Consider the following 23,172-nt stretch of genomic DNA (forward strand, 5'->3'; position numbering starts at 1 on the left):
CCATGCACATATAAGAAGTTCTCACAGGCGAATCACCAACTTGGAACACCTCCCTTTCAAACAGAGCTGCTGGCTGACTATTAATAGCTGCTTGTCTACATAATATAGCAGAGAGTGCTCCCGTTGGGTGATATAGGCTAAGTCTCCAGGCAGTAGATTTCAGTCAGTATGCTCTTTTGAGCTCTTTGCTACTGTTACTTGTATAAGAGGGTTTATTGGAGATGGCAAAGGATTCGTGACAAACAAATTTGTAGCGCAGGTTGTAATGTCTAGAATAGCCAAGGGCAATGTGGAGCTCCTGTGATGTTGGAATATTTGGGATGGCGTTAACAAAACTGCAGACCTGGACACATTGGCACAAAGCACGGGAACAAAGGCTGCGCTTTTCGGTGGTAGGTCAAGGCTGTTGGCGACAACAGCTTCTTCTACACAGCTTATAGCATTGAGGAACACGAACGTAGAGATGGCATCTTCAACATGAGCACAGTCAATTACCAATTATTATGTGACAGAAAATCCGAGTGGAGTATCCCAGCATGAGGACACGCAGGTTGCACAAGAAATTCAAAAGTATACAAAACATCTTGGATTACAACACCAGCTATGCAGACAACTGATGGTCGAATATGATGAACACTGGCAGTACGAAGGCACAATCTCTTTTACAACATGGTAACTTTCTGATGCTCGTGGCAAAGTTTCAAATCAATTGCTGAAATGGCAGCACCAGTTTCCGCAAGCGCAAAGGTATGATAACCGTCCACAATAACGATGAGGTTTGCCAAAGAAATGCGAGGACTGGATTCTTTTGATGACGACACAGTTCGTGTCTTGGAAACTGCGGCATCTAGTTTTCCGCATCTGAAGGGTAGGGTCAACAGTGCATAGGTGACGGGGAGCAACGCCGGGGAGATGGATCTGTTACCGTGCTGTGCCGCTAGAGTGTCGACTTTTGAGACGATCTTTGCATGGTGTCTGTGTGAATGGAAGGGTGGTGGTGGCAGAAACGTGCCATGTGTCCTGCATAACCGCAAGAATAACAGACGAGGCAGTTGTCTGCAATGCGCCACGGATTGGGAAATGCTTTAACTAATGGGCTGAACAGAGCTGGTGATGACTGAACAGGCATCAGCGAAGGAGCATAAGTGGGCTGTTTAGGCGCTCTGTAACAACCTGCGCAAACGTAAGGGGTGCGACCCCCATAGGTGGTGAACGAGTGAAATGCAAGCTCCAGTAACCTATACTTGTATAACGTGCCTTATGGCGGGGGCCAGATAATGCGTCTATGCTGGTTCAGGTGTGCTCGATAAAATGGAGAGCTGCTGAGCGACTTCTCACGCACAAAGTGCATTATGTGAGCCAACATGTCATGCTGGTCTCGGACAGTCAAGGCCGCGATCGAGGGACTCTGTTCCAGACAGCATCGTTTTTGAATGCGTTGTTTGCGCAATTCGTCAAAACTCTGGTACAAGCTGACCAGGTCAGCTATGGTTTGTGAGTCCTTGGCTAAACAGCATTGCAATTGGGTTGTACCTGTTGAGTAGCTGTTTTATCTTGTCTGCTTCGAGCATCGATGGGGTGACACGCTTGCACAAGTTAATGTCTTCAATATAGCTAGTAAAGGTCTCTCCTGGCTGTTGAACCCACTCACGAAATCTTTCTGCATAGAGCTTTCGCACAACGGAGGGAGGGGGGGGGGGGGGTAAACAAGAAGAGGCTGCCTTGAATGAATCCCAGCTGACAATAGCAGCTTCGCAATTTTGCAACCAGAGACTAGGGACGCCAGACAAGTGAAAGCTTATATAAGTCATCTTAGCCACATCATCACTTTTATTCATTGCACTCACCTTGTGGTAAATAGCTAGCCACTGCTGAATGTCTTGATTGTCATTGTCGCTGAGGATTCGTGGGTGAAGCAGTTGCAACGCGCCAAGACATGCAGTGGCGAGGAACCTGAGAGGTACCTTGAGAGAAGGGTTCTTCCGGAATTGCTGGAACTGGAGATAAGGTGGGACCTGGTAGATCCAGCTTCAAGGACTACCCAGCACCTCCACCAAATTATAAAGTGGTTTCAGGCATCAGTCACTGTCTTGGCTCTCTGGGCTCTTTGTTGCAGTCATCTACCTTCTCGTACTAGATATTGTCTATCTTCTCCACTACACTTTGTATATTATTTGACTGGGTTTATCCAAACAGACTGTACCAGCGAGAGATTTGCGTTAGTGAGACATATTCAACGAGAATAGCAAACTTCCTAGAGGAACTGAGTGTCAGCTGCTTATGCTCTGCTGCTCCTGCACAGTAGGAAATACAGCACCATAGATGCTGCATTTCATTTCAACCCACTGTGCACTTTGGGGATGGTGCATCTTGAAGGCAAGTGGAAAAAAGGGAACTATACATACTAATACTTATAATATTGAGGGGAAAACAGTGCAAAAACAGTACGAAGTGAGAATGACCACCCAACTGTGTCCCGTTTCTGCGCTGTTTCCCTCTCACTAACTGGCTCTTCAAGACACCCTTCTGCAACTTCAATAATATCTTCATTTTAGGAGCTTGCTAGGCAAGCTTCTTATGGTTGCGCCTTGTCTGGTGGCGGCCGCGGCCGGCATGTACACCAGTGTTGCCAGTGTACACTTCTCCGGTCGCCGCTTACGACGTCTTCTCCAGTGATTACAACAATGCTCACTAGGTTGCGCTCCGCCACCCAAGGCGTCAGTTTTCAATGGCCTGCGCACTCGCCTCCTCGCTACTACGCCCAATTCATCTCCTTGCTTCGTAGGCACAGCAGCACATGACAAGTTTTTACGGTGAGTGTTACACACAAGTTCCTCCGATAAGTGTACGCACGGGTACTGATATCCTCCCAAGCCCCCTCACCTGCCTGCTCTCAACCTCATTGAAGAACGCCTAATAGCTCCGCATCTGCGATTTATGAGCATTTGGCATTTGACCCACAGGAAATACCAATATGGCATAAAGGAACAGGTGGGTAATGTGGCGATCGACGTTGTCAACACCGTGCCCTGCTGGCTGCGAAACGGGCCTGTCAACACTGCCTTTGATGTACACATCATGCGCCAGCCGTTAACAAGCCTTCTTACAGAAATAGTCTCGCCAAGAAATGCTCTGTCCACCCCCGAGCAAGCTCCTCTAACATCATTCACTTTGTGGATATGGTAAATTTTTATTAGGTACAACATACTCGCGATAATTCAAACTCTGGTAATTCATACTTTCAGTTAATTCAAACAAAATTCAATTTTTCGGTTGCCCTTCTATTCTTTCAATGTATTTGAAAACCTCTGATTCAAACTCCATCATTCGGTTAATTCATACTTTTTGCACTTCCATACCAGAAAATATCTGCTGCTTTCCCACTACTGTTTAAAACTTTGTGTGCTTATATAATCCTAATAGTTTAAAAATGAAAAATAAGCACCTCAAGCCTTCAAGAACAAAGGCTTTACTAGTAAACAAACGTTTGAAACAAAGCACACGCATGCTTCTGAATTGGTATAGAGAGCTTTGTCCTGAAGGCACATACCTATAGCAAAGAAGCAGCTGGCAAGTTACGATATCTTTAAACTGTCTGATCAGGAGTAAATGGCCTGTACACTTGTGGGCCTTACACCTCTGCTTTCTCTTCATTGCTTGCAGCAAGGGTTTAAAAACACTTACAAAATTTTTAGATGTGATAAAGTCAATGCCTAATCATAATGTGTGGTATCACCTCACCCAGTGTCATCTACACTCGAACCTCGTTATAACGAAGTTGAAGGGGAGCCACAATTATTTTGTTCTATCCATTATATCGTTATATCAATTATAACAGTTTGTGGCAGTGTATGCTCAGATGGGCGCACACCTATATGCATGCAAAGAATAAAACTGGCTCACGGACCAATGTATCGCTACTTGACCACACGTGTGGCAGAAAATAAACACAGTCGAACCTCATTAATTCCAACTCGCGCTGAGGTCCCGTCAAAGCTATGTGTATTCCAATGGGCGAAAATGCCCTGTAATTCAAACGCGCAAGCACTTGCGACTGTTAATTCAAATATACCACGGTCCGAAAATGCTCTCAGCACCATGCCCAATCCCGCGGCAGCACCTCTCAACGCTGCATGCAAAGGAAAAGAAGAAAGGTAAAGAAAAGACTGTGGCGGAGTGTTTGCTCTCTCTCATATGCCGATCTGCAACGCACCTGTGCCACGCTTCTCCCTTTTCCATCTCTGCACATAGAGACAGACCCTTCTCCTTTCAAGGCCACGCGTAAAGAGAGAGGGGAAAAAAAAAGAAAGCTGTCGCGGAGAGTCCTCCTTCTCGGTGCAGAGGGTAGCAGCGGAGACGCAGTCATTGCCGTCGTCTTTAAGTCGTGGAGAGGGAAATCGCTTTGCACCGCGGCGCCGCTTCTCGGTCATGTGACCCACTGAGCGCTTCCTCAATTCTCTCCGCTGGCTGCGTGAGCAGGATGGCTTTCTCGGCGGCGCGTGCCGTAGCTGTAAGGTCGGCGCGGTAGTTTTGAAAGAGCCGTGCCGAACGAGCGTCAAACTCCTCAGAAAACAATATACTTAGCACACTACGGTCGGTTTTTTTTTATAGACTACTTGATAGACTATTTGATAGACTAATTTAGTTCATTATATTCATCTACCGGTATATTTTATTTTGTTACAATGAGGTTTAAAATGTATAGTTCTCAATGGAGCTTTCAAGGGGAATTTCATTTACTTCATTATACCCATTATTTTGTTATACCCCGTTACATTATAACGAGGTTTGAGTGTATCTGAGAACTGCTAATAATCCGAACTTTTTGATAATACAAACGAAATTCAGAGGTCCCTACGAGTTTGAATTAACGAGAGTCTACTGTATATTAAATAATTGTTTTGGTACCATGAACATTGCTAGAAAGTGCTTTACTCATTCTAAAGCATTCGTGAGGCATACCATAAAATTCCGAACAAGCACCTCTACACAAGCAAGTTCCCCCTCCAATTTCACAGCTCACTTCACATTTTCACACTGTTCCAGAAAAGTTCCCCAACTCCTTTGCCCTATCTCTCGCTCTACACAGTGATTGTGTGTCGGGTGCATCCAACACTGGCCTGCATCTCATTCATTCTCTGCCTTCGTAGCCCGAGATTTAAGTGTCTGCACCGAAAATTTGTTGGCAACATTTTTTCCCCTTATAGTGATCGCTCCCCAAATTAGCGCAAGACTCCTGTAACAATTTATTTACGGAGTCCCGTGAGCAAAAGAATGGGCTTTGAGATCTCAGTATTCCAAGATGATACCTATGATGACATAGTCAGCAAAAGAGCAAAAGTAAGGCATGAGTTCAGTGTTTGTTGCTTAGCACTGTTCTGCTAGTTTATCATTGGAGGCACCCCTGCAGGGGCGTCTCTGTAAGCAGGCATTTGGTGTATAGCGACACCATGGACCCGAGCTAACGAGGGAGTTTCGACTCCCTCCCACGCCTAACCGTGCGTGGCTTTGCAGTATTTGGGGAATAGGGAACCCTGGGGCTTGAGCCGATGCCGGGTGATTGGACCTTCAAAATCCCCTGGCAGAGGCAACACATTCCTTTGGCCTCGGCTTCACGTAGACGGCACCCCTGGGCTGACCCACCCAGGGGAAATCGGCAGTCGCCTTTTCGTATCTCTCTGTACCTACATCTTTGTCTTTATCTCTCAATTTTTATCTGTCCTGTAGCATTTGGGGATGTCCCAGTCTCAGTGGGCCCACACAGGTCAATGAATACAGTGCGCGGCGTGGTCTCTGATGACGACCTGCTTGGACTGTCCGAAAGTGAATTATTAAAAGGCTGGCAAGACCAGAATGTAGTCAAGGTCCAAAGAATAATTATACGACGAGACGAAAAAGGAAACACCCACGAAACACATAATCATCACCTTTGGTACCAGTGACTTACCTGATTCAATTGAAACTGGCTACTGCAAGCTCCGTGTCAGGCCCTATGTGCCAAACCCTCACAGATATTTCAAGTGCCAGTGCCTTGGACATGGGTCACAAAGTTGCAGAGGGCGCATTACTTGCACAAAATGTGCATCTAACGAGCACGCATCAGATACGTGTACTTCAAACACATCATGCTGTGCGAACTGTGAAGGAGACCATGCTGCCTACTCGAGATCGTGCCCAATCTGGAAGAAAGAAAAACAAATCCTTCAGATTAAAGTGAAGTTCAATCTGTCCTTTCAAGAAGCACGTAAACGCTTCTCCATCCATTATTCCAGTCCCTCCTTCGCTGATGTGACGCGCCGGGGCGCTGTGCCGCATCTTTCCGTGCCCGCAAAAGTCACACAGAGAGAGACTGCGGGCGCGCCACAAGCGCCCCCGGCTGGAGCAGCCAGTACTGCTCCGCCACCTAACAAAGCGGGCCAGGAGACTCCCTAGTCTGCCGGAACTCAGACCACTGCAAGCGCAGTTAGGTCCGAAAGTTCTGTGAATGTGCCTGTTGAGCAGGCACCATCCACCACCTCACAAAGAGGCGATGGATACAAGTACGACTCCTCCGGCGGCCGAGACGCCGAAGGAAAGGCGCAGCTTTTTGGAGCGCACTAAAAAAGAAAAACTACGAAATACAGGGCCTCCTAAGGACTCTGTAACGTAAGGACACCTTTGTACACACAGCATCACACAGATTAAAATGACACAAATATTACAGTGGCACGTTAGAGGACTGCTGAAAAACCTCGACGATATTCAAAAACTTTTACTCAAATATACACCAAAAGTGCTGTGTGTACAAGAGACACACTTGAAACCGAAACACACAAACTTTCTACATCATTACGCTATGTTTCGAAAGGATCAGAATGATGCAGTTGCATCAGCCGGTGGTGTTGCCATTGTTGTGGATCCAGGAACTGCCTGTACACATTTACCACTTCAGACGTCTCTTGAGGCAGTAGCCGTCCGAGCCATTATCTTGAATACACTGGTCGCAATTTGCTCTATTTATATACCTCCTCAGTACCAACTTAGTAAACAAGAATTCCAAGCGTTAATTGATGAACTTCCAGAACCGTACCTTCTCCTTAGAAATTTTAACGCACATAGCAGTCTGTGGGGTGACTCGTGCTGCGATGCACGAGGTCGTCTGATTGAACAGTTTCTTTTCTCCTCTGGCGCATGTCTCCTCAATAGGAAAGAGGCAACATATTATAGCCTCGCTAACCATACCTACTCGTCAATCGACCTAAGCATTGTATCTCCATCGCTTCTTCCACTTCTTCACTGGAAAGTCATTAATAATCCTTTTGGAAGTGACCACTATCCTGTAGTTCTGAGCTCAGCAGTACCAAATGAAAGTCCTCCACAGGTTCCCAAATGGCTTATAGAAAAAGCCAATTGGGACCAGTTTTACAAGGCTGCTAGCTTATGTTGGACTGACGTATGCGGTTTTAGCTTAGATGCAGCTGTACAATACTTCACTGGTTTTCTTATTGAAGCTGCAGCTAAGTGCATTCCGCAAACATCTGGACTGGGCGGAAAACGACGGGTCACCTGGTGAAACAGTGAGTGCCGCAGTGCTCGCAAACAACAAAACAAAACATGGAGACTGCTTTGAGACTCACCGACCGCTGCAAATCTTGTCAATTTTAAAAACATCGAGTCCCAAACCAGGTGAACGCGTCGACAGGCCAGGAGGGAGAGCTGACAGAGGTTTTTATCTGGAATCAACTCATATACACATGAAGCAAGAGTGGAGCATGGTCTGTAGGGTAGTAGGACGAGAACCACATCCTTTTCCTCTAGTAAACCCACAAGCCAACAGTTTGGAAGACCAAGCGAACTCCCTTGGTGCACACTTTGAACAGGTCTCCAGCTCGTTCCATTACAGTCCAGCGTTTCAACGATACAAAGCAAGAACAGAAAAACAGAAAATAGAACGCAAATCCACAATGAGGCATACAATGAACCTTTCGTCTTAGCTGAGTTACAGGCATCATTAAACTGCTGTATCAAAGCCGCCCCAGGCTCTGACCGTATATTATACGAAATGCTCAAACGTCTGCCTCCTGAAACCAAAAAAAGTTCTTTTTTCTTTGTATAATGCCATTTGGTTTTCCGGTGAGATCCATTCCACCTGGAAAGAAGCAATCATTATTCCGATTCTTAAGCAGGACAAGGACCCATCTTTAGCATCAAGCTACAAGCCCATAGCATTGACAAGTTGCTTATGCAAGGTTTTTGAAAAAATGCTGAATAGATGATTGGTGCATTTCCTTGAAACAAATAGCCTGCTTGACCCATACTAGTGCGGGCTCTGAGAGGCTAAGTCCACTACTGACCACCTCGTTCGTATCGAGGCACAAATCGGTGATGCTTTCATTCATAAACCATTCTTTCTGTCAGTGTTCTTCAATGTGGAGCTTTGGCATACTCAGAGACCTGTCACACCTAGGTGTGTGGGGCAGAATGTTTAAAATAATCAAAAGCTACCGGTCTAATCGGACATTCCGTGTCTGAGTGGGCACTGTGTTGTCCCGTACATTTGTTCAAGAAACAGGAGTGCCGCAAGGAGGGGTATTGAGTTGTACACTTTTTATAGTGAAAATGAGCTCTTTGCGCCTCGTTATCCCACGAAATATGTTTTACTGTACATATGTTGACGACGTGCAGGTCGGCTTTAAGTCCTGTAACCTCTCAGTGTGTGAACGTCAGGTTCAACTAGGTTTGAACAAGGTCTCTCAATGGGCAGATGAGAATGGTTTTAAACTGAACGCGCAAAAGAGTACCAGCACCTTGTTCTGCCGAAAAAGGGGCGTTCATCCTGATCCCGAGATCGACCTGCATAGTCAACGTCTGTCTGTGAAGACGGAGCATAAATTTCTGGGCCTAATATTAGACACAAAACTAACCTTCATCCCATACGTCAAGTATTTAAAAGACGGGGGTTTAAAAACCATGAATATTTTGAAAGTGTTATCACGAACTACGTGGGGCAGTGACAGTAAATGTCTGATGAATTTATATAAACGCCTCGTACGCACGCGCCTAGATTACGGTGCTTTAATCTATCAGTCTGCGACACCATCAACCTTAAAGATTCTCGACCCTGTCCACCATCTAGGCATACGCCTCTCTACGGGTGCTTTTCGAACTAGCCCCGTAGCGAGTCTGTACGTAAAATCAAATGAATGGTCGCTCCACCTGCAGAGACATACTATTTCAAGGTTAACGCTGATGAACATCCCGCTCACTCCACAATTAATGATCTGTCCAACTGTACCTTGTTCAATAACCGTCCTTCGCTGTGACAGCCCTACTCACTTTGCATCAGGAGGCTCGCTGAGAAAACAGCTGTGCCACTTTTAAAACAATGTTTGATGGCTCCAGCAGTATATCTGCCACCATGGAAGTGGCAAGTCATAAACTGCGATCTTTCATGGAAGTCACTAAACACGCACATTCTGTACACATCTGCACGCACTTCCTCGAACTCCAACACAAGTACACTTGCCCTGAATTTTTCACAGATGTTTCGAAGTCTCACACTGGTGTGTCCTATGCAGCTGTTGGCCCATCTTTCTCCAACTCCGGTATTCTGCACTCCGAAACAAGCATCTTCACAGCAGAGGCTCACGCGGTATTTGTGGCTGTCAAGCGTATTAAGAAACTGCAACTACAATGCGTGGTAATATACACAGATTCACTGAGCATAGTGGTGACTCTGAAAACTCTGCAAAAACATAAAAATTCTGTCCTTGTGTCCTTGTACTCTCTGTTATGCACGATCTACGCTCTTAAATGGCATGTTGTAGTCTGCTGGGTGCCGGGGCACCCAGCAGACTACAACACCGCGAAATCGCGGTGTTGTAGACTACAGCACCGCGAAATCGCTAGAAACGTGTTGGCGGATCAGCTGGGCACATCTGCCCAAGACAACACTGGCGCCAATACATGTGTACCTGTCCCTGCGCTTGATCTGAAACCATTTATGACGGGAGCTCAGGGCGTGCTGGCAGTGCCTGTGGGATCGGCAGATGGAAAACAAACTGCATATTGTCAAACCGAGACTTGGAAATTGGCCAACAGTATATAGATCATGCTTCACACTAGTCACACTGACAAGACTACAGATAGAACACGCAGACTCGACACATTTATACCTTTTGTCTGGTGGCGATGCAGCATTGTGTGAGAGATGGGGAGAACCACTCACGGTTCTCTAGATTTTTGTCCAGTGCAGTGATTTAGATTCTCTTAGAAAAGAGCACTTTTTATATCCCTGCTGACAACAGATACCCTTTCACCCATCAATGTTCATCAGTAGAGAACCCCCTTGTCCTCATATATCATTGCTGGTGTTTTTAACAGATGTATGTACTTTTAAGGTCATATACACGGGCGCTCCGTAGCCAGATCTCTGAAGAGAGGTCGCTGCCGCGGTGGCTGCATCTCCGCCACTGTCCCACTATCACGACGTCTCGTCATTTAGTATTATTGCACATATTTCATGTCAATGTCATGGTTTTAATGCTTCTATGTTTTTGCCCACGTTAGCGCGAGGAATTTTAAGGCCCTTTTACAGCCAGGCATATCATATCATTGTTCACATATCTAGGCTTTTGAAACGGTGCTCTTTGGCCATCAATTGGCTCTTGTGCCATTAAAAACAACTCATCATCATTATCATTGGAGGCACTTCCATGCCATTTTGTATGTTCCTATCGCATTGCCAATGTGTTTCTTGTGTTTGATTCGTGGCAGTAATGCGCTGTGGCATGAACAAGAGCAACAAGGCTTCAGAGGAAGTACACATGCATGACATGACAAGCACTGAGTAAAAGGGGAATGGGGGATCTGAAGGCTTCCCCCTTTCCCCTTTTCTAGATCATGTTGGTGGCTCTGCTCCTAATGAAATTGGAATACGAAATCTCACCGCGATGTTGCGTGCCCTCTTGGCAGCCTGGAGTTGAGTGCGAAGATTGCTGGTCTTGAGGGATGCCTCTCATTGTTCCTCGGCAATAGGTGGAGAAGTGTTAAGGACTAGGCACAGCCAGAGCATGTTGTTGAAAAGCATGAGTGGTGATCACATTTGTGGCACGACTGTGAGGGGTCAAAGTCCATTCTATAAAAGGTACACTAAGGTCAAATAACAACTGAAGTCAGAGTGAAAGCTCAATGTATGACAACATGTAAAATGACAATATTATCAACAGCAGGGCCCTACTTACCGATAAATTAATGTAAATGCACAAGAAGTCATAAGCCGTGAGTAGGGACATTCGTAAAATTATCTCGATGACGTCAGACTAACCATCTACCATGAATCACTATTAATCGAACCAGCTGCGCTAAATAAAGAACCTTCCATGCATCAAGAGACATAATAAAATGCTCTTTTGTTCGTTTATGTTTGATTCATAGAAAAAAGAACTGCCGAACATCACTATGGGGAATAGAACGAGTGGTTCAAAAGTTCAATTTTCGCCTGGGTAAACTGTACAGGTCGTGCCAACTTGCGGTCCAGTTGAACCAAGCATGCCTGCCATCTCGGAGGCCATGGCAGGAATTGTTCAATGGCCATTGTTGCTGCTATGGCTCCTGCTACTTTCGTTCTGCGCATAGTGTCTGCGGCCATGCAGTAAAGTCGGACAACATTGTGTACAGCAACTCTGACGTGAAAGGTTCTACTTGAGGCGGGTAATTTGAAGTGTACTAACACAAGGCTGATCTCTAAATTGTAATTTATTTTATTTCAAAATGAGCGCTTTCTTGGCACAAAAGTTGCACTACGAGATTTCTGGGCCGCTATCTCAACAAAAAGAAAACGAGACCCTAGATGCCCCTTTTCTTCTACATGATATGAAGGCGGCAATGGCTAAAATGCGTAGAGGAACAGCCCCTGGTAAGGATAAAATCACGGTCAAGACGCTGGCAAATTTGGCCGATCCTGCGCTGGCACACCTCTTGGAATACATCAACGCCATCTGGAGTGGTCGGATATCGGTCCCTTCAGAGTGGAAGACATCACTGGTCACATTCATTCCCAAACCGGGGAAGCCAGTAAACATAGACAACCTTCGCCCCATCTCTCTAACGTCTTGCGTTGGCAAGTTGATGGAGACGATGGTGCGGGACAGACTTTCGGAATATCTTGAACAGAAAGGGGCTTTCGCCCCTACCATGTTCGGATTCCGTCCTCACAAATCGGCACAGGATGTACTCCTGCAACTACACCGAGAGGTCATCCAACCGGTGGCGATGAAACATAACGACAGGGTCATCCTCGCCTTAGATCTGAAGGGGGCCTTTGACAATGTTAAACACAGCGTCATACTCGAACACCTAAGCCTCACTAACTGTGGTCAGAACACATTTAATTACGTCAAGGACTTTTTATCGGACAGAGCCGCCCTGCTCCGCATTGAAGACTCCGAATTCGGGCCGTATCAAATGGGTACCAGAGGGACACCGCAAGGGGCTGTTCTCTCCCCCATTCTATTTAACGTCGCAATGATGCACCTGCCACGTCAGCTGGCGGCCATAGAGGGCATTCATCATGCCCTCTATGCCGATGACATTACGGTATGGGCAACTCAAGGGAACTTAGGTGCCATTGAGACCAGTCTGCAACAGGCTGCCGAAATTGTACACACCTACGCGGCGCGTTGCGGACTCGAATGCGCACCCAACAAATCCGAATTCCTTCACATTAGAGGCATGCCTAAAGACAACACAGATATCTCCATCACTCTTCCTGCGGGCCCAATCAGACGAGCGGAGGAGATCAGGGTCCTGGGCCTATACATTCACCAGCAGCTCCGGATTGACACAACATTGACGAAATTAAGGAAGATAGGAGACCAGGTGGGTCGCATGATCCGCAGGGTCTCCAACAAGAGGGGGGGACTTCGGTGCACAGATGCGTTGCGGCTAGCGCACGCTTTTGTCACCAGCAGGGTCATGTACTCCGTCCCTTACCTCTCCCTCCGCAAACATGAGGAAGAACGAATCGAGGCAATCATTAAAAAGACAATAAAGCGGGCTCTTGATCTTCCGATCTCTACATCCAACAGCCGTCTCAAGGCATTGGGTGTGATTAATTCATACCAAGAGCTGAAGGAAGCCCATCTTTTAAACCAGTACACACGGCTAGCCCAAACCAACTCTGGCCAACGCCTGCTTGCACGTCTGCACATAAGACATGATTTCGAACAACAGGAACGGGTCAAAGTGCCAGAACTGTGGCGCACAGCCCTTCTGGTCCGACCTCTACCCACTAAAATGGACAGAGATGAACACACAGCGCGACGTGACGCACGCGCTCGGGCGCTGGAACGACAATTTGGACAGAAGCCAGGTGTGTACTACGTGGACGTTGCTGGCCCCACCTCCAAGGGGTGGTACACGGCGGCTGCTATTCACGAGGGCACACAGGTGGATGGGCTAACCTTTAGGGCGTATTCTGTAACACAGGCTGAGGAGGTCGCCATTGCCCTTGCGGCCTCTCACAGTAATTCCCGGTATATTATCACGGATTCGCGCCGAGCGTGTCGTAATTATACAGCCGGGTACATATCACCGTTAGCCGAGACAATACTGCGCAACTGCATAAGAGACACGGACCCTCATCCGAAACGCATTATATGGACACCGGGCCATCAGGGATTGCGGGGAAATGAGGCTGCAGATGCGGCTGCCCGAGCGCTCATTTCCGGGCTACCTTCGTCAATGCCGATGGAGACCGATGAGGAGGGTTACCCTCTCCTCCGATATAAGGAAATTCTTTATTATTATCGGGAAAGTCATCGCCGCTACCCTCCCCCCGCACGGGGGTTGAAGAAAGCAGAGGAGCGCATTTTGCTTCGCCTCCAGACGAATACATTGCTATGTCCTGCCATAGTCAAACATTTCGACCCTACGGTCACAGGACAGTGCCAGCACTGTGGGGAGGTGGCAGACACCTACCACATGGTGTGGGCCTGCCAAGCTAACGCAGCCATTACTCCTAACCCAAACCCTAGGCGAGAGGACTGGGAGGCGGCCCTGCTCGGCTGCTCAGACCTTCAGGCCCAGCAGGCCTTGGTCCAGAGAGCCAAGACGGCGGCTTTAACCAATGGGGTCCCGGAATAGAGACTCCACCTAGTCTGTAGGGGCCTCTACAGAGGTCCTACACCTCTCTTTTGTAAATAAATGTTTTTCACCACCACCACCATCTCAACAATCAACATAGACTTATTATGATATCTTAGTGTCGTTTTAAGTGACCGAGAAGTTGAATGTGAATGGGTTTGCAGACTTCTGAGTGTGCTGGCTCGAGTTTTGTTCATTTTGGAGTAGCGGGCTGAAAATTTCCTCCTGCCTATACACATTTAGAAGCGTGGCAGTTTGGGCTAGTTGGTATGACATGACGATAGTTATATCGTGAGAACAGAATAATGATTGGTGCTCTTTGTCGTCATTTTTTTCTCGCGCTATAACTATCGTCGTGCAAAGCTGTGGCAACTAACTATCGTAGTGCAAAGCTATCGTGCAAAGCTGTGGCAGCTATGCAGGAAGTTTGGCCAGCAAAATGTAAAACACTGTGCATCTTGTGGTTGGCTTTTGTCGTTGTAAACACTTGCACCAGCTGTGCATGAGCTTCCACTTGCCGTGTGGTTACGAGCTGCAAGAGAAATACCAAAAATGAAAACAGCAAAACTTTTAGCGATCCAGCAGTATAATAACAGCTGTACAGAGGTGTTTGCTTATTTCAGAGACACTAAATGCCTTCATTTATTACTCAGCCGGAAAATAAGGAAAGAAAATCCTGCAAGAAGTCTTGCTAGCCTTCACAGCATTGCACCTGATGTCTGAAATACTGTAGTCATTTGAAGGAAAAAGATTTCGTGGAAATTACATGGTGGATCTTTTTACTTAACCTTGTTTTGAGCCTGGCTATCCACGATAGCTATTCATTTGGACTGCTTGTTTGAATTGCACTTAAACTTTGATATAACAAACACAGATATAACAAAATATCAGTTATGATGAAGTAAATGAAAAGTGCTCTTACAATAGATGCAGTGCTAGAAATAACCTTTATAACGAATTTTCACATACAACGAACTTATTCTCTTGTAAGATGCAACTTTGTTATAATGAGGTTTGAGTGTACATCCGAGCGGGCTGAGTCGTCTGGATGGGCTGGGAACCAGGAGGTGTGGTACTCTCCTTTGCTCCTCTTCCGATTTCTTTGAAATGCTTTGTTCATCTGTTCAGACAAGGGGGTGGCCAAGAAAGATCCAACTGCCGCGTGCAATCCCAAGACGATATGGGGAGTGTTTGTGCTGGAAAAGCCAGAGAAATTGCTGTTTCCTCCGCCACATAGGCAAACTTAATACGAACAGAGGCTGCATTAGCCAGGAGGCTCGTTTCTTGGTGTTCGTGGATTACAGAAGGCTGAGCATTGCGTGAAATTGGTTCTGATAAGGAATTTAAGTTTGGTCTTTTCCTCCTTAGCCAAATTAAGGTATGGCACGACGTAAAAAAAAAAACAAGACTTCAGAAAAGTGCCTGGCAAGCTAAGACTGCATCTTTCATTTGAGATGCAAATTAGAAGTCTTGGGACACTACTAGCCTGTCCTGTGGGCTTGTTCAGTACCTTTGAGTTACAACTCTTGGCATCAAGGGCGATACCTAGAATCTTGACAGAGTCCATTTTTGGTATAGAATGTCCATTTTTAGCTTCAATTTTTATCAATGGAGTTTCTGGCGGCGTAAGATTTCTGACCTTGTGTCTGACTCCCCCCCCCCCCTTCCTTTTTTTTTTTTGGCTGGCCAAGTTTGCTGCCACCATCTTGAATCTTGGTGCCGTTCCCGAAAAGCATCCCCCACCCTCCAGAAAGCTGGTAATTTTGACTTGCTTAGGAAGGGGGGTGGTGCTCACTCTTAATTGAACAATAAAGATTTAGTTGAGCCTTGTAACAGTTGTATTGTAGCGAAAGTTAGTGACAGGTGCTGCTCACTTTCATAGCAGGAGCACCACTATTGTGATTGCATTTAGTTTAAGAAAATAGTGAAGAATTATGAATGTTGTAAAACATGTCTTTCTTTTCTAGTAATACATATGTGTGCTTAGCCAGTTTCGTTTCATATTTTGTACTTCTAGTGCCCTATACCTGTCGCTGGCTCTTTCTCTTTTTGTATTTAGCATGTTTTAGAAAGTTGCGTCACACAAGGTCACTTAATTTAATTTATCCGTTACTTTTACACTGACTGAATTTTGTCCTTGGATAAATGTTAGAAAAGGAATCAACAGTCAAAATTAAGAGTGCTTGCCAATGCTGCTGGTTTAGATCATGCCCTCATATAAGGCTACATATATGAATTGTGTTTATATGGAGAACAAGAGTTTGATTGATAGCCCTTAGGTATCTACTATTATTGTCTAGTGGCTCTATTTTATTCTTTTTCATTACATTGCTGACAACTGCACTCACTTGCAGATTAACTGTCATGGAGCGCAAACTGAGTCGCAAGCAAAGAGGCATTGAAAACACTACTTTGTCGGACTCATCTTCGCTTGATTGCATGGACACCAATAGATTATATTTAGCCCTTCTAGCAAACTCTTAGTACACTATCCAATACCTAATTGGCCAAGTCTCTTTCATACACAACTACTCTGGTGCCTTCAGTATGTGACCATAGTGACTGCATGGTACGAACTCTGGTATTTGTCCTAACTGTTCTGTTCACTGCATTCTCTCAGGCATACCAGTTATGACAGTTGTATCTGAAAGTCAATCACGATTGGAAGAAGTCATGTGCATCTTCTGTTAGACATTCAGCATCTGAAGTTGTTGTAGGCTGCGGTCTTTCAGAAGCAGCATTTTTAAAAGGTTTCTTTCGCCATATAATTAGAGATGGGATGCTGCTTGAATTGTGCTTACAGCAACAGGATGTCTTGTTGCTATGTGATCCATGTGGCATCTCTGCCACTCGCCATCCTCGGTCATCGTTAGAAATATTTCTTGCCACAATTTCAACTGCATATTACCATTACATGTATACAGGTGTCGGTATGCATTATGCTGTGTGCACAAGTTTTTTAAATTAACAGATTGGATCTCACAATAAGTAATTCATTTGTAGTTATTGCATTCACCTTCATAAAATTGAAAAGCTATCCCTGTGACTGATGTGACTGGTGATAGATGTGGCTATACTTAGTCATGAGTAAGCATATGTGAGATATGCTCTGTTACTTTTGTATTGTATTAGTCATTATTTGCAATTATTACATAGCTGCCTAGTATCTTCACTGGCAGGCATTCTTCTGTTGTGCAGATTCAACTTCGTGTGCGCCCACAGCAATGTGGTCAGCTACAGATAGGAGGTCTGGCGTACTGCCTTGGGCTGTCGGCAGCACAGCGTGAGGCTGCTGCACCTTTGGGGCCACTTCCAAGCCCAGTCAGGGGCTTCCAGCCGCTTACAGTGCCTTCCAAAGCGGGCCCTGTTCTTCCCCTGAAGGGGGCACGTTCAGACTTTCGCCTACAACCCACTGTGGTTGGACCTATGCCTCAACTCACGGTCAGTTACATTTTTCATGATTTTAAATTAATCATCAATACGCAATTCACATTCTGTGTTGCTTGATCTGATGATGACTTGTGCAGGAATACTATGTTCTTATAACGACTGATAGTCTTTGTAACTGTATGGAAATTGCCCAAGGTCATATGACTCATTCACATTGAGGCTTGTTACACCATACAGATTAATGTACAAATAGATATCCTCTCGATTTGATTTGATTGATATGTAGGGTTTAACGTACCAAAATCACCATACGATTATGAGAGACGCCGTAGTGGAGGGCTCCGGAAATTTCGACCACCTGAGATTCTTCAACGTGCACCCAAATCTGAGCACACGGGCCTACAACATTTCCGCCTCCATCGGAAATGCAGCCGCCGCAGCCGGGATTGGAAGCCGCGACCTGCGGGTCAGCAGCCGAGTACCTTAGCCACTTGACAACCGCGGCGGGGCATAGATATCCTTGTATCTAAGAAAAGTCATTGCAGATGCCTGAGGTCGTATTTCAGAAATGACAAAGTGTTGAATGTCTGTAAGATACTGACGGAAGGCTGTTGGTGCTGACCTGACAAACCAGGACTAAAGTCAAGGACCTTTCTTTTCGATTTTTGAATCATGTATGGTTTGTTTTTTATAAGTTGGTAATTCGCTATGAGGGAGCTTCTTCCAATGGGGAGGTAAAAGAATATTTGAAAAAATATAAACAAGTTAGTAAATCGAGTTCATCACAGTGTAAACCAGGGCATTTGTAATTTCGAAATTGTTTTGGGTAAACTTGTACATGGGCTGTTACATTATTGGCTTCATGAATGAGATGTAAGCAATCATCTTCGACATTTTCGTTGTTGATGGCAATGAGAAAAATTGTTTATTGAAGAGGCAATTGCATGAGGTCAAATCACAGTTGATATTCCATAAAGATATTCCCTAAGTGTGTGTGTATATATATATATATATATATATATATATATATATATATATATAATGAGATATAACAGACGTTAATGCCAAGGAATGTACAGGGGAAGTTATTAACATTAATGGAATGTAAATAAGAAGAAAGAAAAGTGGATGAAAAAATTACCAACTGTAAGCAGGAATCGAACCTACGACCTTCGAATTACGCGTTCGATGCTCTAACCACTGAGCTATTACAGCGGCACTCCCTCCATCCACTTTTTGGGTTTATCTGTGAATTTTTAGAAGTAGGAGCGACAGTCAGCGCCATCTATAAGCCAAACAACGAGTGTGAAAACACTCTTATGCGCATGTTTGGCGTCACGTAGCACGTGAACTTATTATGAGCGGGCAGCTGATTAATTGTCCCTCTTATACAACCTAAACACACCAAGTCCGCCAGTACGAGACCCTCGTTCAATGAAATAAGGGAAAGAAGTGTATACCTAAGGGCTCGTTTTTCCGTGTTTTTAACACAATAATAATGAGATATAACAGACGTTAATGCCAAGGAATGTACAGGGGAAGTTATTAACATTAATGGAATGTAAATAAGAAGAAAGAAAAGTGGATGAAAAAATTACCAACTGTAAGCAGGAATCGAACCTACGACCTTCGAATTACGCGTTCGATGCTCTAACCACTGAGCTATTACAGCGGCTCTCCCTCCATCCACTTTTTGGGTTTATCTGTGAATTTTTAGAAGTAGGAGCGACAGTCAGCGCCATCTATAAGCCAAACAACGAGTGTGAAAACACTCTTATGCGCATGTTTGGCGTCACGTAGCACGTGAACTTATTATGAGCGGGCAGCTGATTAATTGTCCCTCTTATACAACCTAAACACACCAAGTCTGCCAGTACGAGACCCTCGTTCAATGAAATAAGGGAAAGAAGTGTATACCTAAGGGCTCGTTTTTCCGTGTTTTTAACACAATAATAATGAGATATAACAGACGTTAATGCCAAGGAATGTACAGGGGAAGTTATTAACATTAATGGAATGTAAATAAGAAGAAAGAAAAGTGGATGAAAAAATTACCAACTGTAAGCAGGAATCGAACCTACGACCTTCGAATTACGCGTGCATACGCGTGCCCACATGCATACGTAATCCCACATGCATACGTCAATTAACGCCCGGCCCTCAGTCCCCAGCAGCTGCGAAGCAACTGACCACAGCGGCGGTCAGATCAGCAACGCAGCAGAGGGTGCTAAGAATCTCTGGATCCGGACAGGCCGTCATTGGAACCTGAACTTGGCAACATTTAACTCTAGAACCTTATCAAGTGAGGGAAGTCTAGCTGTACTATTCGAGGAGCTAGAGGGTGTTAAATGGCATATAATAGGGCTCAGTGAGGTTAGCAGGACAGATGAGGCCTATACGGTGCTACAGAATGGGCATGTCCTTTGCTATCGGGGCTTGGCTGACAGAAGAGAACTGGGAGGGGGGTTCCTAATTCACAGAGACATAGCTGGCAACATAGAGGGATACTATAGCATTAATGAAAGGGTGGTAGGTATGGCAAATAAACTGAATAAGTAATACAAGATGAAGGTGGTACAGGCTTACGCGCCTACATCCAGCCATAATGACGCTTCAGTTGAAAACTTCTATGAAGATGTAGAATCGGCAATGATTAAGGTAAAAACACAGTATACTATACTGATGGGAGACTTTAATGAGGGAAGAAGCAGGCTGGAGACCAGGCAGTAGAAGATTATGGCATCGGTACTAGGAACGCCAGAGGAGAGCTACTAGTAGAATTCGCAGAACGCAATAATTTACGGATTTTGAATACCTTCTACTGAAAACGAGGATACCGCAAGTGGACATGGAGGAGCCCTAATGGCGAAAATAAGAACGAAATAGACTTTATAATGAGTGCACACCCAGGCATCGTGCAGGATGTGGAAGTGGTTGGCAAGGTACAATGCAGTGACCATAGAATATGGTACGGTCTCGAATTCACCTAGACTTGAGAAAGGAACGACAGAAACTGATACGCAAGAAGCCAATCAATGAGCTAGCACTGAGAGGGAAAGTACAGGAATTCAGAGTCTCGTCTCGCTTCAGAACAGGTACTCAACTCTTATCGAAGAAGGAACGACTGAAACTGATGCACAAGAAGCCAATCAATGAGCTAGCACTGAGAAGGAAAGTACAGGAATTCAGAGTCTCGCTTCAGAACAGGTTCTCAACTCTTATCAAGGAAAACTGCCTTAGCATAGATACAATGAATGATAATTTGACGAGTATCATTACGAAGCGTGCAATGGAAGTTGGAGGCAGGGTAGTTAGACTAGACACTGGCAAGCTTTCCTAGGAAATGAAGATTCTAATTAAGAAGCATCAAATCATGAAAGTCTCAAGTATAACAGACAAAATAGAACTAGCAGAGCTTTCAAAGTTGATTAATAGGCGTAAGGTATGCAATGTAAGAAGGTATAACATGGAGAGAATTGAACACGCTCTGAAAAACGGAGGAAGCGTCAAAGCAGTGAAGAGTCAACTTGGGGTAGGCAAAAATTGGATGTGTGCACTAAGGGACACAGAAGGCAAAATAACTATTAATATGGATAGGATAGTTGGAATAGCGGAGGAGTTTTACAGAGATCTGTACAGTAGCCGGGCCAACCAAGACCTTAATAATATAAGAACTAGCAGTAACCCAGAGGACACCCCACCAGTAATGATAGAAGAAGTTAGAAAAGCTTTGGAGAGCATGCAAAGAGGCAAAGCTGCTGGTGAGGATCAGGTAACATCAAATCTGCTGAAAGATGGAGGACAGATTGTGTTAAAAAAAACTAGCCGCCCTGTTTACGAGGTGTCTCTTAACGGGAAGAATACCAGAGTCTTGGAAGAATGCTAACATCACCTTAATGCATAAGAAAGGAGATGACAAGGACTTGAAGAATTACAGGTCGATCAGCTTGCTCTCTGTAGTATAAAAGCTATTTACAAAGGTAATTGCTAACAGAGTAACGAAAACATTAGAATTCACTCAACCAAAGGAACAAGCAGGATTTCGAACAGGCTACTCAACAATCGACCACATTCATACTATCAATCAGGTAATGGAGAAATGCTCAGAATATAACCAACCACTATACATAGCCTTCATAGATTACGAGAAGGCGTTTGATTCAGTAGAAGTATCAGCCGTTGTGCAGACACTGCGAAATCAGGGCGTTGATGAAGTATATATGAACATCCTGGAAGAAATCTACAGGGGATCAACTACTACCATAGTGCTTCATAAAGAAAGCAACAGAATACCAATCAAGAAGGGTGTAAAGCAGGGGGACACAATCTCCCCAATGCTATTTACCGCGTTCTTACAGGAGGTTTTCGGAGGCCTAGAATGGGAACAGTTAGAGATATGAGTTAATGGGGAGTACCTTAGTAACCTGCGCTTCGCCGATGACATCGCATTGCTGAGTAACTCGGGGGATGAATTGCAACTCATGATTACGGAGTTAGACAAGAAGAGCAGAAAGGTGGGTCTTAAAATTAATCTGCAGAATCCGAAAGTAATTTACAACAACCTCGTAAGAGAGCAGCGCTTTGAGATAGGTTATAGCGCACTTCAAGTTGTAAAAGACTATGCCTACTTAGGTCAGGTACCGCGGAACCAAACTACGAGATTGAAGTAACTAGAAGAATAAGAATGGGGTGGAGCACATTTGGCTAGCACTCTCAAATTATGACAGGTAGAATGCCGCTATCCCTCAAGTGCAGCTGTATCTTGCCGGTACTTAGCCGGTACTTAGCTACGGAGCAGAAACCTGGAGACTTACAAAGACTGTTCAGTTTAAATTGAGGATGACGCAGAGAGCAATGGAAAGAAATATGGTAGGCGTAACCTTAAGAGACAAGAAGAGAGCAGAGTGGAGTAGGGAAGAAACGGAGGTTAAGGATATCATAGTTTAAATCAAGAAGAAGAAATGGACATGGGCCGGGCATGTAGCGCTTAGACAGGATAGCCGCTGGTCATTAAGGGTAACTAACTGGATTCCCAGAGAAGGCAAGCGAGTTAGGGGGAGACAGAAGGTTAAGTGGGCAGATGAGATTAAGAAGTTTGCGGGCATAAATTGGCAGCAGCAAGCACAGGACCGGGTTAACTGGCGGAACATGGGAGAGGCCTTTGTCCTGCAGTGGACATAGTCAGGCTGATGATAATGATGATATGTATGTATGTAAAGTGAAAAGAAGTGTATACTTAAGGGCTCGTTTTTCTGTGTTTTGACCAATGTTAGTGAGATCTAACAGACAATAATGCCAAGGAATGTATAGGGAAAGTTATTAGACTCAATCGTAACGTAAATGTGAAGAAAGAAAAGTGGGTGGCTTGCTGTGAGCAGGAACCGAACCTGCGTCCTTCGAATAACGCGTTCGATGCTCTACTACTGAGCCACCATGGTGGCTATCCCCCCAGTTACATTATTGAGTTTATATTTAAATTTAAACGTGGGAGTGTCAGTCAGTGCCACCTGTAGCCATGGCGGTGAGTGTGGCACGCTCTTTGTGAGCCTGTTTGGCGTCATGTAGCACGTGAACTTATTACGAGCTGGCAGCTATATATATATATATATATATATATATATATATATATATATATATATATATATATATATATATATA

The 23,172-nt window shown here is 45.0% G+C and overlaps 1 protein-coding gene and 2 non-coding genes across 5 annotated transcripts in view; 1 reads left to right on the forward strand and 2 right to left on the reverse strand.

The window, feature by feature from the left end:
* The window catches only part of l(3)76BDm (trafficking protein particle complex subunit 8 homolog l(3)76BDm), a 223,669-nt gene that overhangs the window by 130,264 nt on the left and 70,233 nt on the right, over positions 1-23,172 (forward strand). For all 3 annotated transcript variants that reach the window (XM_075877897.1, XM_075877898.1, XM_075877899.1), the window contains exon 17: positions 17,323-17,565. In XM_075877897.1, the coding sequence (XP_075734012.1) occupies positions 17,323-17,565 (243 nt within the window). The remainder of the gene's footprint in view (positions 1-17,322; positions 17,566-23,172) is intronic.
* On the reverse strand, positions 18,657-18,729 carry TRNAT-CGU (transfer RNA threonine (anticodon CGU)). Its single transcript has one exon. It is a non-coding gene; the product is annotated as a tRNA-Thr (tRNA).
* On the reverse strand, positions 19,114-19,186 carry TRNAT-CGU (transfer RNA threonine (anticodon CGU)). The gene has a single exon. It is a non-coding gene; the product is annotated as a tRNA-Thr (tRNA).

The sequence above is a fragment of the Rhipicephalus microplus genome, chromosome X, assembly GCF_043290135.1.
Source record: "Rhipicephalus microplus isolate Deutch F79 chromosome X, USDA_Rmic, whole genome shotgun sequence".
In the NCBI taxonomy this organism is placed as follows: domain Eukaryota; kingdom Metazoa; phylum Arthropoda; class Arachnida; order Ixodida; family Ixodidae; genus Rhipicephalus; species Rhipicephalus microplus.